At 44.2% G+C, this 19,679-nt stretch overlaps 1 protein-coding gene across 1 annotated transcript; it reads left to right on the top strand.

Annotated features, from left to right (window-relative positions):
* Positions 1–9,280: 9,280 nt before the first annotated feature.
* Positions 9,281–11,697, top strand: OTUD6A (OTU deubiquitinase 6A). The gene has a single exon (XM_077887904.1). It carries the CDS (start codon positions 9,404–9,406, stop codon positions 10,262–10,264), a length of 861 nt encoding a protein of 286 aa, XP_077744030.1. The 5' UTR covers positions 9,281–9,403; the 3' UTR covers positions 10,265–11,697.
* Positions 11,698–19,679: the final 7,982 nt, after the last annotated feature.

The following is a 19,679-nucleotide window of genomic DNA, read 5'->3' as shown; positions in this document are numbered from 1 at the left end:
TCTGGGCTCTTTCCTTAGTCTGACTATTGTGAATCTTGCCACTATAAACATTAGGGTACAGGTGCCCATTTGGATCACTACATTTGTATCTTTGTGGTAAATACCCAGTAGTGCAATTGCAAGGTTGTAGGGTTTTTAACTATTTTTAACTTTTTGAGGAACCTCCATACTGTTTTCCAGAGTGGCTGTGCCAGCTTGCATTCCCAACGACATAAGAGGGTTCTCCTTTCTCCACATCCTCACCAACATTTGTCATTTCTTGACTTAATTTTATGTAGCTAGGGGATTTTTCCTATAAGCCTCACACTCACCCCCATTTCACCTATCTCTTCTGCTTGCTGGGCAAGTCTTTTAGCCATTCTGGCTCAAGTGCCAACTTTCCCTTTCTGTCATCTGGCAAACTAGGAATGATCAGGGGATAAGAGGCCTGACCAAGAAACCAGAATATAAGGTTAGTGATGGAGGACAGGAAAGGCCAAGACTCAGGCAGCTTGAAGGTGCCAGAGCCAATCTTTAATGCCTCAGAGCATTGGAGATAGCCACCCTCCTCTGCCCTGGGGAGCCACGGCAATCTTTCTTTCCTATTTCCAAACAGCCCCAATATTTGTGGCTCCACATGGCCATTTCTCCCAGATGACTCACCCTACCTCTTACCTTATGCCACTGGTGACAGTAATGAGTTTCAAACTCTACCATATGTATTCATGCAATCCCTTAGCAGATGTGGAAGGGAGACAGGAGAAGCTACTCTGAGTATAGAGACCATTGATGAGGAGGAACAAAGGGAGAAACAGCCTAGTCAAGAGTGAGATTGGGAACCTCTATCCAAAAGCTCAGCTTCAATTTTGCATGTCATTCTATAGTTACTTGTTGTTGTTGATTTTGTCTGTCTTTCCCTACTTGACCATAAGCTCCCTGAGGTTAGGGACCTTTGTCTATTTCCTTCACTGCTATATCCACAGTGAACAATACCTGGCATGTAGTAGGACAGACAAATGGTGACTGAATGAATTAATCCATTCATTCAAAACAAGTGAAGGGTAAGAACACGGTCAGGAACAAGGGGGTCAGTACAGAAACCAAGCAGGAACAGGGCAGGAAACTCATGTGACCTTCGATCCTTAAGGGCTAGGTGGGAGGAGGGGGAAAGTGTAAATCCTCAGTGATGAGTTAAAAAACCCTCAGTGACAGCTTCCCTATTGTCCAATCTCGCATAACTCCTTACACATTCCAACACCTATAACCCAGTGAGGTAATCCCTCATCAGCAAGTGTTGGGGAAAGAGTAATTCTCCAAATGTTCAGGACTTGTGAGCCCTGGACAAGATGAAATAATTTCTTCACGTTCTCTCTCTTTACACTGAAATATTGTAATAACAAATATAATGGCTTGTGTGTGACAGTTTCTCAACAGCTCTTAAGCTCACTGGAATGCTCCCTCTGATGTGAGCTGGGAACCCAGTCCAGACAGACACTCAGGGACCATTAAACTCCAAACTAATAAGGAAGCAGATTACCATGGAAACTGGCATCTCTGGTGGCCTCTAGAGGGGAGGAGAAATGGGGGTGGTGAAGCGGAAAGGGGGGGGTGTAAGAGAGTGGAGTGGGGAGAAGAAGCTGGGGGGTAGGGACTAAGGTACGGTAGAGGGAAGAAACTGCTGTTTATTACTATCTTCCTTGGTGCCAGGCACTGAGTTGGGTCCTTGACATACATTTGATCATCACAGCCCCTGTGAGATAGATAATAGTTCTCTGGCCCCTCCCACCTTACTTACTGGCAAAGCATATGCTGTTCATCAACAAGACGGCCTATAATCATTCCCAGAGCTTATTATTGGAAAAGGTAACCTTGAACTCCCTGCCATCTAATTCTTATCAAAAGCTCAACTGTGAGAAATGATATTCATAGAGAGCTGCCTGATAAGCAGGCAATCCATCCATTGTTGGAGATGTGTGGCATATGCCCTGGGAGTTGGATCATAATCTCCAGATAAGAGAATGTGTGTTGGGGGAAGATGGGAGAGGGTGTTATGGGGCGGAGGTAGAATGCAGAACTGGAAAAGGCACATTTGATATTATAATAGCTATGGTTTCCTTAATGCAAATTAGAGACAAAAGTGCAACATTTGCAAAGCTGGCTTTCCTTCACTTCAGGCCACAAAAACAAACCCATGCAATGGGGATTGACATTCAAAGGGACCTGCCATCCCTTCTGCAGAATCTGAAAAAGCAATCTTGATTGCAGCAAATAAGCACACTCTACATGACCATTGCTATCATGCTATCAAAGTCCAAAAGATGTCTCTTTCAGGATCAGCATAATGGTTTTCCACAATTATCATTGCTTTGATGCATTTTAAGTCACAGTATTTAATTTCTTTGAAACATGAAAATGACAGTAAAAGAGAGTGTGAAGTATTTCTGTCCATTTAAAATAAAAAGGGGGAGGATAGAATAGATGTATTTTGCCTATTCCTCTTGTTACAACTAAAAACCCTGGACATTAAGTACAAAACAAACATAAGGAGACTATGAAAGGTGGAGAAGGAGGCAGATCGCTTAGGTTCTCAGCATGGAAGGAATGACATGAATTTTCTCTGCCTCATATATCCCAGACTTGGAGTTGAAGAAGCCAACAACCCAGGTGTGCACAGACAAAAAAAACAAGCCCCAAAGTCTGTTCTCTCTAGTTAAAGGACTAGGAAAAGATCAACCTAGCAATATATAGTGTTTAGACAATAACCACCCTACTCCAACCAAAACCAGAGAACAACCTGTGGCCCTATCCCCACCCACACTAGCAAAGACTAAGTGGAGAGCTTAGACTTCCACCCTCATGAGACTAATGACATGACCCAGTAACCCCAACCCCCTCCCTGCTGGCATGGTATCAGAGAAGGCCAAATACACAGCAGGGACTTTCATTGCCACTGGCAGGTAACAAGCCCCACCCACATGCCATATTAGTAGAAACAATGTGGGGAGTCTAGAATTCCACCCCTACTTCACAGGAATGAGGTACCCCCTCACTTCTCTGACACGGATGTCAGACAAGACCTAGTGGAGAGTTAGGACTTTCACCACTGCCCAATGATAAAGGCGTCAGATGAGGTAGTGACAAAGGAAGCAGTAATTCAGCACTCCAAACCATCCCAGTCAAAACACTATCAGTGGAGGCCTAGTGTGGAGCAGAAACTCTCAGCCCTGCCTAGCTGTAATAAAGAGTTCCCTTTTGGATTAATGGAGGCCAAGTGGGGTACCTGGACTTCTACATCCATCTGGCAGTAATGATACAACACCCCTTTTTCCTAATGGCAGCAGTGTCAGAGGACACCAGATGGTGTCAGATGGTTTAAATGAGTTTCAGAGTCTCATGACATGATACCCCAAATGCCCAGGTTTCAATCAAATATTCGTTAGAAACCAGGAAGACATCAAACCAAGTGAAAAAAAAAAGACAATAGATGCCCAAACTGAAATGACAGAGCTAGTAGAATTATTTCACAAAGATTTATAAAGGGACCATCCTTTTTAAAATTTATTTATTCATGAGAGACACAGAGAGAGAGATGCAGAGACATAAGCAGAGAGAGAAGCAGGCCCCATGCAAGTAGCCTGATGTGGGACTCGATCCCGGGACTCCAGGATCACACCCTGGACTGAAGGCAGAGGCTCAACCGCTGAGCCACCCAGGCAAGAACCATCCTAAAGATGCTTCAACAAGCAAAAAAATGCTCGAAACAAATGAAAGCATAGAGTCTCAGCAGACAAAGAGAAAGAGAAAACTAGAGAAAAACAAAAAGAAATATAAAAATAGAAGATATAGGGGCACCTGAGTGGCTTAGTTGGTTGAGTCTGTGTTTGGCTCAGGTCCTAATCCCAGGGTCCTGGGATTGAGCCCTATGTGGGGCTCCCTGCTCAGCAGGGCATCTTGCTTCTCCCTTTCTCTCTGCCTGCTTCTCCTGCTGCTAGTGCTCTCTGTCAAATAAATAAATAAAATCTTTAAAAAAAGAAGTAAGAGATATAAAGAACGCCATGGAAATTTAAGAACTAAAGTACAATAACCAAACTAAAAAGCTCAAAAGACAGGTTCTACAGCAGAATGAAAGGAACACAAAAAGTAGTGACCTCAAAGACAGAAGAATAAAAATGACCCAATCTGAACAACAGAGAAAAAATAGACTGGGGTAAAAAAGGAATCAAGAGAATGAGAAGATAAGCCAAGCTGGTCAAGAAAGATTTGCAAAATACATACCTGATCAAGAACTGTTACCTTGGGCAGCCCAGTGGCTCAGCAGTTTAGCGCCACCTTCGGCCCAGGGCCTGATCCTAGAGACCCGGGATCGAGTCCCATGTCGGGCTCCCTGCATGGAGCCTGCTTCTCCCTCTGCCTGTGTCTCTGTCTCTCTCTCTGTGTGTCTCTCATGAATAAATAAATAAAATCTTTAAAAAAAGGAACTGTTACCTAAAATACTAAAAGAATCTTAAAATTCAACAATAAGAAAATAACCCAGTTTTTTAAATGGATGAAAGCTCTGAACAGACATCTCTCCAAAGAAAATATAAAGATAGCAAGTAAACATATGAAAAAGTACTCAACATCATATGTCATTAGGGAATTGTAAATGAAAATAATGAGATAGTACTATATACCTACTAGAAATGCCGAAATCCAAAACACTGACAATACCCAAACACTGGTATGGATATTGAGCCAAAAAACTTTCATTCACTGCTGATGGGAATGAAAAATAGTACAGCCACTTTGGAAAACAGTTGGCAGTTTCTTATAAAACTAAACATACTCTTACCATATGATCCAGCAATCACACTCCTTGGTATTTACCCAAACAAATTGAAAACTTAGGTCCACACACTAAAACCCACACATGAAAGGTTATAGCATGTATATAGCTATATATACCGTATACAGTTTTATTCTTAATTGCCAAAACTTGGAAGCAACCAAGATATCCTCAATATCTATGAGGATAAGCTATGGTACATCCAGACTAAAAAGAAATTATCTATCAAGCCATGGAGGAACTATAAATGTATAAGTCAAAGAAGCTAGTCTGAAAAGGCTACATACTGGATGATTCCAATTGTATGACATTCCGGAAAAGGCAAAACTATAGAGACAGTAAAAGGATCAGTGCTTAAAAAAAAAAAAAAAAGGATCAGTGCTTGCCAAGGGTTAGAGGGGAAAGAGGGAGGACTAAGTGGAGCACAAAGGAATTTTTTAGAAGGAGGGTGAAGGAGCAGAAGAGAGAGAACCTTAAGCAGGCTCTGCACTTAGGGTCACTCAGATCTCAGAACCCTGAGATCATGACCTGAGCTGAAATCAAGAGTGGGACACAACGGACTGAACCACCCCAGTGCCCAAGCACAGAGGGTTTTAAAGGAAGCAAAACTATCCTGCATGATACTGTAATGATGGATACATGTCAATATATTTGTTTCCAGAGCCATAGAATGTACAATACCGAGAGTAAACTCTAAAGGAAGCTGTGAGGGCACCTGGCTTGCTCAGTCAGTAGAGCATGCCACTCTTGATATTAGGGTCATGAGTTCAAGCCCCATGTTGGAGATAGAGATTATGTAAGAAAAATAAAGTAAGCTGTGAACTTTAGGTAATAATAATGTATCAATGGAGGCTAATTGATTGAAACAAGTGTACCATTCAGTTATAGCATGGGGAATATAGTTAGTAATATTGTAAAAACTATGTAGGGTGACAAATGGTAACCAGACTTACCATGGTGATCATTTTGTAATGTATATAAATATCAAATCACTATGTTGCATACTTAAATCCAATATAATATTAATGTCAATTATACTTCAACAAAATTTTCATTAAAAATTTTTTTAAATGGGGCACCTAGGTTTCTCGGTTGGGCTCTTAATTTTGGCTCAAGTCATAATCTTGGGGTCCTGGGATCAAGCACTAGCGTCAGGTTCCACAATCAGCAGGGAGTCTGCCTGAGATACTGTCCCTTTCCCTCTGCCCTTCCCATTGCTTGTGTGCATGTATGCACATGCACCCTCTCTCTCTCTAAAATAAATAAATAAATCTTTATTTAAATAAATCTTTATTTATTTATTTATTTTAAAGATTTTATTTATTTATTCATGATAGACACAGAAAGAGAGGCAGAGACACAGGCAGAGGGAGAAGCAAGCTCCATGCAGGGAGCCTGATGTGGGACTCAATCCCGGGACCCCAGGATCACGTCCTGGGCTGAAGGCAGGCGCCACACCACTGAGCCACCCAGGGATCCCCAAATAAATCATCTTTTCTTTTAAACTACCTTAAATATAAATGATCTATATATACCAATTGAGAGACAGAGATTGGCAGAGTGGATGAAAAACCATGACCCAGCTATGTGCTATCTATAAAAAACTCACTTAAAGTACAATAATATTGGGAGGTTGAGAATAAAAGGATAGAAAAATATATATCATGTGAACAGTAATAAAGAAAAAGTAGTGGTTATATTAATACCAAATAAAGTAGACATTAAAGCAAAGAAAATTACCAAAGAAAGAGAAGAGCATTACATGATGATTAAAGGAGTGAATCCACCAAAAAGACAAAGCAATCCTAAGTATGTAGAATTTGCAATAGAGGTGCAAAATATGTGAAGCAAAACCTGATAGAGCTGAAAGGAGAAATAGAAAAAGCCACAATTACAGTTGGAGACTTCCTAAATTCCTCCCTCAACGACAATAGAATTAGAAAATCAGGCAGGAAATAGAAATCAACACTCTCAACCAATGTGATTTGAAAAACATTTATAGAACATGTCATCCAACCATAGCAGAACACACATTCTTTTCTGATGCCCATGGAACATATGTCAAGATAGAGCATAGTTTGGGCCAGGAACAAACCCCAACAAGTTTTTTTTTGAGTAAGCACTTTGCCCAATATGGGGCTTAAACTCATGATCCCAAGATCAAGAGTCACATTGTCTACACACTGAGCCAGCCAGGCATCCCCAAATCCCAACAAACTTAAACCACTTGTGCTTAGATGCATATGTTCTCCAACCACAAAGGAATCAAAATAGAAACCAAAACCAGAAAGAGGGATCCCTGGGTGGCTCAGCAGTTTGGTGCCTGCCTTTGGCCCAGGGCGTGATCCTGGAGACCCGGAATCGAGTACCACATCAGGCTCCCTGCATGGAGCCTGCTTCTCCCTCTGCCTGTGTCTCTGCCTCTGTGTGTGTGTGTGTGTGTCTCTCATGAATAAATAAATAAAATCTTTTTTAAAAAACCCAGAAAGATAACAGGAAAATCTGCAAACACTTGGAAACTAATCATTCACTCCTAAATAACTCATGGGCCAAAGAGTCTCAAGGGAATCCAAAAAATAAATTGAACAGAATGAGAATGGAAATACAATATATCAAAACTTGTGGTTTTTGACAAAGGTGCAAAACCAATTCAATGGAGGAAGCATAGCCTTTCCAACAAATGATTTTGGAGCAATTGAACAGCCACAGGCAAAAGAATAAACTGAGACCTAAGCCTCCAACTTTACATAAACTAGATCACAGATTTAAATTTATACTTAAAGCTATAAATCTTTGAGTAAAAGACAAAACAAAATCTTTGGGATCTAGAGTCAGACACAGAGTTCTTGACACCAAAAACATGACCCATAGGAGGAATAGATGAATCATACTCCATCAAAATTTAAAACTTTTGCTCTGAGAAACACCAGGTAAAAGATGGAAAAGACAAGTCACAATGTGAGAGAAAATATCTGCAAACCACTTATCCAACAAAGAACTAGTATCTATAATATATAAAGAACTCTCAAAACTCAACTGTGAAAAACAGTCCAAATATAAAATGGGCAAGTGACAGAAACATTTCACCCAAGAGGATTTGGCACAGATGGCAAGTGAGCACATGCAAAAATGAACATGATGAGCCATTAGGGAAATGCAAGTTAAAACCACAGTGAGATGTCACTATACATGCATCAGAATGGCTAAAACAAAAAATAATGACTACACCAAATGCTGGGGAGGCTGTAGAAAAACTGGGTTCCTCACACATTGCTAGTAGGACTGTACAATGGTACAGCCACTCAGGAAAATCATTTCTTAAAAAACTAAACTTCACTTATAATATGACCCAGCAATTGCACACTTGGGCATTTTTCCCAGAGAAATGAGGAACTTCTGTTTGTGCAAAAACCTGAACACGAATGTTTATAGTAAGTCTATTCATAATAACCCCAAATCCAACACAACCTAGAGGTCTTCAACAGGCTAAACAAACTACAATGTATCCGTATCATGGACTACTACTTAGCAATAAAAAAGGAATTAAATTTAAGATATGCAACAACTTGGACAAATGTCCACTTTCCTCATTTGTAATAAGATGTGTGTGTGCGGGGTGGCGGGGGGGGGGTGTCCTCAAAGGCCATCCTGTTTGGGAATACGAGATACAGATGAGCAGAGTGGGGCAGGATGGGAGCATATTTGGAAGGATTTAGGGCTTGTATTTATTTTAGATTTTATTTTATGTTTTAGAACTTTTAGATATTCAGAATAAACAGAAAGAATTGGCTCAATGAATGGCCCCTGTTGTTTCACGGGCATCTGACGGAGCCCATTTTGGAAGCTGGGAACTCAAGAGAAGGGGAGTTTAGGGTAGTTGCATTCTGTTAACATAAGCCATAGATTCTGCTTAGTTGTAGTGAAATAAGTCTAATCAGAGTGGCTGTAGCCTTCTTACACTGAGATGGGATGGTGTGAATTAGTATAAGACCTCACCTGAAAGGATTCCGTGTTCCCAGGAACACTAGGAAACGTAAAGGTTCATCAGTCAAGGGACCTGAAAAAACGAGAAAGGCGAATTGCTTCCTGAACAGTAGGAGTAACAGGAAGTCCATCATCAGAGCACATTTAGTTGGTGGCATGTAGTATTGGTCAGGTGATTCCCAAGCATGGCCAGAGTCTAAAGTGTGTTCAGGTTTGGAAATGAAGTAGGCAGTGAGTCCATGAACCATTTTATAAGACCGATTGCTACACATTAATATTCAAAGGCCAGATTTATCACGCGGGATTGAAATTACGAAAAGCAAACTGGAAGTAACCGTTGCTACAGGGGTCTAATGGGGGCGTATTTAGTGTCTCCTAACAGCCAATCCTAGCGCCAGCGCTTTCGAGGGGATGTAGCCGTGGAGAGACAGTGGCCAATGGCAAAGAAGACAGTGGATAGGGTGAGGGTGACCGGCGCGTGACGCATGGGCCACGTGCCGCAGGGAGGGCCGGGCTGAGGACCGGTAGCACGTTCAGGGTTCCAGCTGTTAGTCTGAACTGTAGCCGGCACTTCAGCGGACGCCAAACTTCGAGTCTCACCTGCCGTTAAACATCATGGAAGACTCTCAGAGTGAGCAACAGCGGGTGATACGACGCCACCACCGCGAGAAGAGCGAGCTGCAGGCCCGCATCCAGGGCATGAAGAACTCGGTCCCCAAGAGCGACAAGAAGAGAAGAAAGCAGTTGCTCCTAGACGTGGCCCGCCTCGAGGCCGAGATGGAGCAGAAACACCAACAGGAGCTGGAGAAGTTCCAAGAGAGCTTCCCTGCTAACAGCAACGTCGACTCTGTTACTGAAGATCTCGCCAAGATGGATCTGGAGAACCAGCCTCCCCGCCTGTCAAGGGCACGGAGAAGGCGCGAAAGAAGGGCGCGCCAGGAGAGGATTGCCGAGGCCGAGATGCAGCACCTGGCCAGCTTCCGCCGCGAGGAGGAGGAGAAGCTTGCCGCCATCCTAGGGTCCAAGAATCTGGAGCTGAAGGATATTCCGGCCGACGGCCACTGCATGTATCGCGCCATCCAAGACCAGCTGGTGTTCTCCGTGACTGTGGAGAGCCTGCGGAGCCGCACAGCCGATTACATGCGCAAGCACGTCGACGACTTCCTGCCCTTCTTCAGCGACCCCGACACCGGAGACGCCTACAGCCGTGAAGACTTCTTGAGCTACTGCGACGACATCGTGCGCAGCCCGTCGTGGGGAGGCCAGCTCGAGCTGAGGGCCCTGTCGCACGTCCTGCAGACCCCCATCGAGGTGATCCAGGCCGATTCGCCTGCCGTCCTCATCGGGGAGGAGTACACCAAGAAGCCTCTCACCCTGGTCTACCTGCGCTACGCCTGCAACCTCGGGGAGCACTACAACTCGGTGAAGCCGCTTGAGGCCGGAGCGGTGGGGGGCGCGGCCCCGCGGCTCTTCTAGGCCGGTCGCCATCACCGCCGCCGCCATGGCCGCTGCAGCTGGAGCCGTTGCTGCCGCCGCCACCGCCACCGCCACCGCCACCGCCACCGCCACCGCCACCGCCGCATCTCCTCAGTAGGCTCCGTTTTTTTCCCTTCGGTTTTCTCGGGTTTTTTTCTTTCTTCGTTTTACTCGAAAGTCTCCCCCCGCAAATCTCCTCCCCGCCCCATCCCCCCACGCTGTCTTGCCTGGCGGTTCTATCCTCTTCTGCTTTGGGAGCTGGCGGGGGTGGGGGGCGCCAGGCTCAGGACCAGGGAGATACCTGTACTGTGCCACTTGAGGGGAGTAGGTTGGCCAGATTTTAAGCACTTCTGGCCCCTAAAGGTCTTTGCCTCCCTCGTTGACGACTATTGGTCCTGTTGCACATCCGTTTGAGATAAAGACGGCAACTTGGTTTGATGCCTTCTTAACTTGGGAAAAACTAGTTTAGCTCGGAGTCTCCAGATTGCCCCCATGAATGCATTGGATGACTTAGATAAAGTTGGAGTCTCTGTGATCGAAATGCTCTGTGAATGCCTTTTGCTTTTTGGTTCTTTGGAGGGAAAAATGTATCGTGGACTGTTTCGGCGGTTGCGTTTTACCTCAGTTGGGCCATTCTGGAGATGCCTCAAGGTACAGACAAGACCTCCTCAGGTATTTTGTTTTGTTTTTTCAGACTTGTGTGGTTTGCAATTAATTTTACCTGCCGAGGATTTGCTGAATTCTACATAAAAGCGTTTGTTAAACTTAAAAATTAAATGTAGGTGCTAAGTACAGAAATTGAATTTACAAAAACAGGTTAGATAAGGTTCAGTCTCAGATGTGAAAGATCTCAAGGTAATTTCCTTTATTCAAGAGAGAAAGGGCCATGACTTTATTCAACTAGTTGATCCACTTCATGATGTCTCCAACTGGTATGAAGCAAAAAGAGACACACTGACAGGCAGCCTAGTTTACTGTAAGGATGAGACTGAACTAGTAAGTTTTCTTTACTGTGAGACAGGCAAGGGTACAACTTTATTCAAGCAGTTGATCCAGTTTATTTCATCTAAAAGTGGTACAAAGTGTGAAAGATCTAAACTTAGCATATTTTCCTTAATTCTTAGAGACAGAAAATTGCTTTAAAAGATTTTAGGACATAAAAATAGTTGATCCTTTTTATTGTATCTATAACTAGCACAAGACCAAAATAAAAAGAGTAAGCAATCTACTTTTGTTGATAGTCAAGATTTGTTGATATCTTGAATTTGCCAATGGATTGGTAACAGTGAAATGATTTGCAATAAACAGTTTAAAAGTTTTTAAATCTTCAGATCCTGTATTTCAATGACGTTGCTTAAATAAATATTTTAAAAGTCCATTGTATTCACCAAATATTCTAAAACAAAATATATAAATTCAAAGAATTTTTAAAAATATTATGCAACTTGTTTTTAAAATAAAAGTTTTTAAAATACCTGGTTCTCTATTTTTGTGTAGCTGACTTAGTTTGTATACCAGGATCTACTTCAGCAGAGGAATCCTGGAGGGTTAGGGAGAGGAGTTGGGGAGCCAGATAAGGCTTTGGGGAGGAGAACTGGCCTGAGGTCTTGGTGGCAGCTGGGAGTGTAATGTTTCTCAGGAAAGGATGTAGGGAGGAATTTTATCTAGAGGCTGTCTGGAGTTGATGTTTCTGTGGAAAACATCATGAAATGATTTTATTTAGGGACGTTCTCATTGCTATGCATGAAAAAGAACTCTCACTTCCAATAATTGAAGAGTCCAGGGCTATCTGCCCGAGGGCAAAAGTGCCACCGTTTTGGGGTGGGGGCTTGGAGGTGGGAGGGTGTCCCCAAAAGGCAAATAGGGAAATCCTGCCAGATAGCTCACTCTGTATATGTGTGTCAGATAAATTTCAGATGGCCAGCTGGCTGAGAAGAAAGGCCACTGAGAAAATCAGGGATTGGGGTGCACTGTAAGTAGAAGGCCTTTTATAGGAGTGAGAATACTGGCTAGGGAAGAGAGACAAGGCCCAGAAGGGAGGCATAGTCTATAGAAGGGTGCCTAGCTGGGAAGGAGGATGGAAATCCTGGAAGGGGTCAGCGTGGAAGGAAGAATGGGACATGGCAGGGGAAAAGGACACAGACTGAGGAAGGGGACTGACTAGCTGATGAACATAGGCAGTAAAGACAGCCCGGGCAGAGGAAAGGACCTGCAAGGAGGGCAGAGGACAGAGGTGGACAAGGGGGGCCTGACTCGGGACCTCTGGCAAATGCTGGTGAAGGCCTCGAGAAATGGGAAGTGTGCCCTACTGGAGGGAGCTGCACTGGGTGGGGAAGGGGGCCTGGCTAGGGTAAGGGGGCATTGATGGAGGGGGCCAGGCATGAGCTGGGAAAGGGGATCTGGCTGTGGGAGGATCCCTGGCAAGGAAAGTGGTCCAGGCTGGAGGCAAGAGCAGAGGCTGGTGAGGGGCTTCTGGTGGGAGAAGGTGGCCCAGCTGGGGTGTGGTGTAAAGGGAGGGGGAAGGAAGGGGACTGGAAACTAGGTCACATTCTGGGGAAGGGATCAGGGTTGGGGCTAAGAATGAGATCAGAAAGGAGGCCAGATGGGGACTGAGACACTGGGAGGAGGAGTAGACTGGTGAGGGGGCTACTCTTTGGGGAAGAAGGTCAGGCTGAAAGGCACACTGGCTGATAAAGGGGTCCATGGCTGTTGAATGGGGAAAGGCTGCACCAGGTTGCCTCTCCCTGGAGGGACACTTGTCTGGGAAAAGGGTCTGAAAGGAGATGGGGCCTTCCTGGGGAGAGAGGCATGGACTCGGAAACAGGGTCTGATGGGGGGAGAACTGGACGGAGGAGGAAACCTGGCTGGTAAAGGAGCCACCAGGCTTAGAAGGGTGGACAAAGCTGGAAGAGTGGGTCCAGACTGGGGCAGGGGGAGGGAACACAACCTGAGAAGGCAGTTGGCTGGGAAAAGGAACCTGCCCCAGAAGGAGGTAGAGGCAGCAGAGGGGCTCCTTGCTGGGAAGTCAGGCGTAGACATAGGAGGGGGCTTGGATAGATCTGGGCATGGGCTGGAGAACAGCTATATGATATGGAAGCAATCATGGAAGGAGAAGGGAGCCTGGCTGGGACTGGGGAGATATCTGGGAGGTGCTGGCTCCAAGGCACTAGAGTGCTAGCTGGGAAAGGTGGCCTGGTGATAGAGGCTTTAGGTGGGCGAATGGGATCAGACAGGGGAAGTATGCTTCTCTGGAGACCCCATCAGGGAGTATCTTGAGAAAGAGGAAATAGGCAGAGAAGAGGGACAGAAGCTAACAGACAAGAGAACCTGGCTTTGGACTGGGGCATAGGGTGGGGAAATAGGTCTGGAGAGGAAGGAGATAATGGGGAACGGGGTGGTTAGGGAAAAAGACCTAGCTGAATTAGGGGGCAAAGGATGAGAAAGGAGTTCTTGGCTGTTAAAGTCAAGGGGGGGAGCCTGGGGAAGGACAGCTGGCCAGGGAAAGAAACCTGGCCGGGAAAGCTGGCAGAAGCTGGGGAGGACATAGGTTGGGGAAGGGATGCGGGAATGTGCCTGTCTTGCAAAGGGAGTACAGGTATGATAGGGTGGCACAAGCTGAGGTTGGGAGACTGGCCAGAATGGGGGTGCTGGGGGCAAAAAGACCCTGGCAGGGAAAGGTGGCCTGGCTGGGAAGGGTCTCTAGCAGGGGAATAGGGCCCAAGAGGAAAGGGGGTGGTCTGCCTGGGGAGGAACACGCAGGCTACGAAAGGAACCTGGTGGTGGGAGAGGTTCGAATGCCAAGAACAACATAAACTGGGCACGGGATAATAGGCAGGTTAATGGACATAGCCGGGAGGTCCTAGCGGGTGAAGGAGCCTTCTAGAGAAAGGATTCTTTTTTTCTTTAAGATTTTATCTATTTATTTATGAGAGACACAGAGAGAGAGGCAGAGACATAGACAGAGGGAGAAGCAGGTTCCCTGCGGGGAGGCTGATGTGGGACTCCATCTGAGACCCCTGGGATCACGCCCTGAGCAGAAGGCAGATGCTCAACCACTGAGCCACCCAGGTGTCCCTAGGGAAGGGATTTTGCCTGCAAATGGAAGGGTCCTAGCAGATGGGGGATCCTTCTAGGGAAGAGACCTCTGCCAGGGCATGTGCCACGGCAGAGGTCGTGGCTGAGGGAGGGCATGTGGTTGAGGAAAGGGACCTAGCTGAGGAGGGGACCACAGGAGAGAAAAGGGAGGACATCTGGCTGAGGGGTAAATAAGCTAGAGAAGGGACTTGGCTGAGGAAGGGGGCCTTACTGGGAAGGAGGCTTGCCTGGAAAGGTGAGCATAGACTGGGGGAAGAGGGTGTTGGTCCCTCAGTGAAGAGAGCCTGGCTGGGGGGAGGAGTCTGGCTGGGAAGGAGCTCCTACCTGGGGAAAGAGACTGAACTTAGCATGGGGACACCTGAGGGTGAAGGGGTCTTGGCAGGGAAAGGTCACACAGCTGGGGAGGGGACTTGACAGGTGATTCACAGCTGAGGGCGAAGGACGTTTGGCTGGGGAAGGAGGCGCTGGCTCTGAAACTCTAGTGAAGGGGCAGCTCCTTGGGAAAGCAATCCAGATCCAACTGAAGAGGGAAAATGAGAAGGAATAACAAGTCAGGGCAGAGGGCCTGGGGAGGGTTGCTGCAGAAGGGGATACTGCCCCCCCCCAGTGTGGCTTGGCTGAGGAGGGGGTGTAGGTGAGTATCGGGGAATCCTGCCTAGCAGGGGACGAGAACCCATCTAGGGAGCTGGCCTTGGCTGGGGAGGGGGCCTTAGTTGGGGAGGAAGGCATAAGTTGATGAAGAGAGCCTGACCAAGTGAGGGGGCATGGCCAGGTTCCACCCTACAGGCAGATCAAGGGCTTCTGATGGGGATGGGTAATCTGCTAGGGTGGGCTGCACAACATGGGGGAAAGAGGACTACCTGGAAAAGGGAGCCCAGCTCGTTTACTATTTTTCATTTGTGATTTGTCATGTTCTCCCCCTCTTGCCATAGCAGCCGAAAATAAGGTATATTTATCTGGGTTTGAAGACCAGCTCATCTAACCTACTTCCTAGCTTTGTGACTTGGATAAGTCACCAAATCTTTCTGAGCCTCAGTTTCCTCATCCATAATATGGAACAATTAATACCTGTCTTAGAGATATCTCTTGTGATGTTAAGTGCATTAAATGAAAATACATACAAAGTGGCCAATAAATGTTAGCTACTGTTAATATCATTATGTAGAAGCCCAACAACACAATATAATGAGCTGGAGCAGCAACCATACCTTGATTTTATCTATTGTGACTTTTGGGGCAGCATGGCCTCTTCCCACAGGTCTCATAGTGGAAGCAGAGCTTCTCCCAGGTCTCTCTGCCCCAGCTGTTGGAGCAGCTTCCTGGGCTTCAGTGTGAAAGCAGAAACCACTGGAGTTCACTCCAAATGCCCTGATGAGAACAAGGTGGCCTGCATGCAGGGACGCCTCAGACCAGCCAATATCTTCCTTCTAGGCTGTTTCTACACAAACACACAGACACATATTTTTTAAAAAAACAAAATTGGTATCATTCTATTCAAGCTACTTTTCTTTAAAAGAGAGAGAGGGAGTGTGCACGTGAGTGGGGAAGGGCAGAGGGAAAAGGAGAGAGAGAATCCCAAGCAGACTCCCCGCTAAGTGTGGAACCCAACGTGGGGCTGGATCCCAGGACCCTAAGATCACGACCTGAAACAAAATCATGAGGTGGACACCCAACCCACTGAGCCACCCAGGCACCCCATCTATTCAAGCTCCTTTTTAAAAATGTAACAATACACTATAAGCATTTTCCTGTCCTTAAACAGTCTTCAATATGATGATTTGAGTGCCTGCATTCTAGACTGTGAGTGTCCCATAATTTTTCTTATTCTTTTGTTGGACATTTATATGCTTTCAATTTCTCACCACTATAAATATGTCACTGTAATATCCTTGTAGCTGAGTGCTTGTCCATATTTCTGATTCTTTCCTTTTGATAGGATTTCTAAAAGTGATCTAGGTCAAAAGGAGAGCTTTTCCGTGCATACAATACTGCTGCATTGCCCTCCAGAAGGATTCCACCAATGTCCACTCTCAGGGAATGAGCAGTTATTTTTCCACATGGTCTCCAACCCTGAAAAATGTCATCTTTGCTAATTTGTTGGGTGAAAAACATTGTATTAGTTGACCCTCTGTTGATTACTAGTATGGGAAATATTCCTTTAAGTGCTTCTTAGCATGTCTATTTCATTCATGCAGGAGTAAATAAGACTCATTTTATTGCCTGTTCCTGAATTTTGCTTAATTTTCCATTTGTCTTTTTCTCATGGATTTTTAAGAGGTCCTTCCACTTACCGCTTGGATATTTTAAAAGAAATATTTTTTTCTTGTACTTTACTAGCCTTTCAGTTTTGCTTCTGACTTTTTGCATACACTGAAGTTCAAAATCATAATGGAATCTACCTGTCAGTCTTCTTTATGTTTTATGCCTTGGTATCATGCTTAGAAAGGGGTTCTCCATCCTGAGTTTGGATCTGTATTCCTGTATACTTTCCTTCAGGTGTTTATGCTGTCTCTTACTATTTAACTATATTTAACATCTCCACCTGGAAATTACTTGGGTGTAAGAGAAGGATGTACATTGGTTTTCCCCCATGATGGTAATTAATCACTTATTGAATAATCCACCATTTCAGCACTGATTTAAAGTTCAACTTTCCACATGTATTCCATTTTTCTAATATGAGGGAAATCTTTTCAGTCAGTCACACAGAACAGCTGCACTCCAGTGACCTTAGCCTGCAACTGCCAGCTGTCCATTCATCCATTCTTTCCATACTTCCTGACAAGGATAAGCAATAGAAGTAGAGCTGATAAACAATAGAGATAGAGGGATCAAAGATCTAGTCCCAGCCCTCACTGTCTCATGGAGATGGCAGACAGGAAGATAGAAATAAACAGAAAGCAGCACAACCAGTGCTGTGACAGGAGGAGGCACAGAGGAAGGACACCTCATTGGGCCTGGGGCATTCAGGGATGCTTAGGAAGAACTTGCAGAGGACAAAGCCGAGGGGAGGCAGAAGTGAAAAAACAGGGTGTCTTCCTATTCAGTGGAGTTGGGGTGGGAGGTAGAGAGGTGAGGGGGTTGTGGGAAGAACCCGGAGTGGGAGGCAGGCATGGTGGCCTGGCCCGAGTCAACCTGAGTTTTACAGTATTACAAATTAAATAGATACAAATTAATGAGATACCTTTTTTTCAGAAGATTAGCAAATAAATAAAGTTTGATCATATGTTGATTGGGAAATAAGCACCCTCAAACACCGTCCATGGTGTGTAAACAGGTACAATATCTTTGGGGAGCAATTTGGCAATAACTACGAAATTTAAAGCACACAAACCACTATCAGTTGCATTTTTATGGGTACAGATATACAGTTTCACTTGTGCATGGCCAAAGTGCAATATATTAAAAATAATAATGTCAGTTGCTTTTGAGGAGTGGAACCAGGTTCCTGGGGGAAAAGGATAGGTGGCAGCTTTTCACCATGAAATCTCTTGAATGTCTGATATTTTGAACTATACAAATCAATAAATCTAAGCCTAACTCACTAAATAAAATGCACATAGCTTTTGACCTAGCAGTCTATTTCCAGGGCTCTCTACTACAGATATACATATTATATAACATTATATTTCAAGGATGTTTTCATTACAGCATTGTTTGTCAAAGCAATAACCCGGATACAATCTAAATATGTTCAGTAGGGACTAGTTGAGTAAATTTTCAATCATCCATATGAACAGTTTCATGTAGGGAGAAGGGTAGAAATGGGTGGGTGGAAGGAGAAAGATAATGAGTTCTTGCTTTTAAATTATATGATTCTATATACTTGAATTTTTTTATTGTGATCACATATACATTTGTGCTTACATATATAATATAAATAATATATAAACATGTAAGCATGTATTTATATAAATGTCTAAATTTTATGAGATATGTATCTTTATATTTTAGATATATATTTATATGATACCCATTTTAACTATTAAGTGTACAGTTCAGTGGCACTGAGTATATTCACATTGCTGTGCAACCAGCAGCACTGCCCATCTCCTGAACTTTCTCATCTTCCCAAGTTGAACCTCTGCATCCTAAACAATAACCTCATTCTCCCTCCCAAAAGCCCCTGGCAGCCAACATTCTACTTTCTGTCTCTCAATCTGACTACTCTGCATATCTCACATAAGTGGAATCATACAATATTTGTCCTTTTGTAACGAGCTTATATCTCAGAGCATAATATCCTCAACTTTCACCAATGTCGTAGCATGCCTTAGAATGTCCTTTCTTTTTAAAGCTGAATAATATTCCATAGTGTGTATATGCCACATTTCATTTATCTATTATATCATTGAATGTTTACATAGAACATTGGATCTAAAAAATTGAAAAATAATTTTGAAAAACGTGGACAGTTTTCCTATCTTCTTTTTGTTCTGGAATAGTTTAAGTAGTATAGGAATTGTCTGTTCCTTGTAAGTTTGAAATAATCCATTCACTCTTGAAATTGGGTCTGGGCCTTTTCGGAAAGTAAGTCTTTGACAGTCAGGTCAGTCCTTAGAAGAAAAGCCATGCAATGTGAGAACAATCATAATTTACCTAAACTAGATAGGGACAGAAATGGAAGAACACAAAATCAGGAGGTAAAGAGTAAATTTGACAATTTTCTCTCTCAGAGGGTAGTCAAAGATACTATTCCACTTTTGAAATTGAAAAATTGAGAATGATAGGCTTTTTAAAAAAAGTTTTATTTATTTATGAGAATACACAGAGAGGAGAGAGAGAGGGGCAGAGACACAGGCAGAGGGAGAAGCAGGCTCCATGCAGGGAGCCTGACATGGGACTTGATCCCCCGTCTCCATGATCACACCCAGGACTGAAGGTGGCGCTAAACCGCTGAGCCACCCAGGCTGCCTGAGAATGATAGGCTTAAGCATGGTGCTTAACATCATAAAAATAACCACTGGTAGAACTAAACACAGATTGCCTATGCTTCCATTTAGAAGCCTTTTTTAAAAAGAAGAAAAAGAAAGACAAAAAGAAAACCCAGCTCTTTGGAACAACAAATAGAAAACAAAGGAAATGGAAAAAAATTTACTGGCCTTCATCATGGGGCAAGGGGAGGTTTTGAGAGGAGTAGGGTAACTTATGCCTTTTCCTCCTGGTGTCTTCATTTTTACTTTGATGTCGGTGATTTCACATATGAAAATACCAAGGTTGTGCTATGCTTCTGTAGCCTATACCTAGTTTCAGAAAGAAGATGTCTTTTTATCTCTTTTTGGTTCCTTTTTATTTCAGTGGGTCTTTCCTAAGGGAATTA

Source organism: Canis aureus, chromosome X (assembly GCF_053574225.1).
Source record: "Canis aureus isolate CA01 chromosome X, VMU_Caureus_v.1.0, whole genome shotgun sequence".
Lineage (NCBI taxonomy): Eukaryota > Metazoa > Chordata > Mammalia > Carnivora > Canidae > Canis > Canis aureus.
Note: the sequence above shows the minus strand (reverse complement) of the source record. Positions and strands in the feature narration are given on the sequence as shown.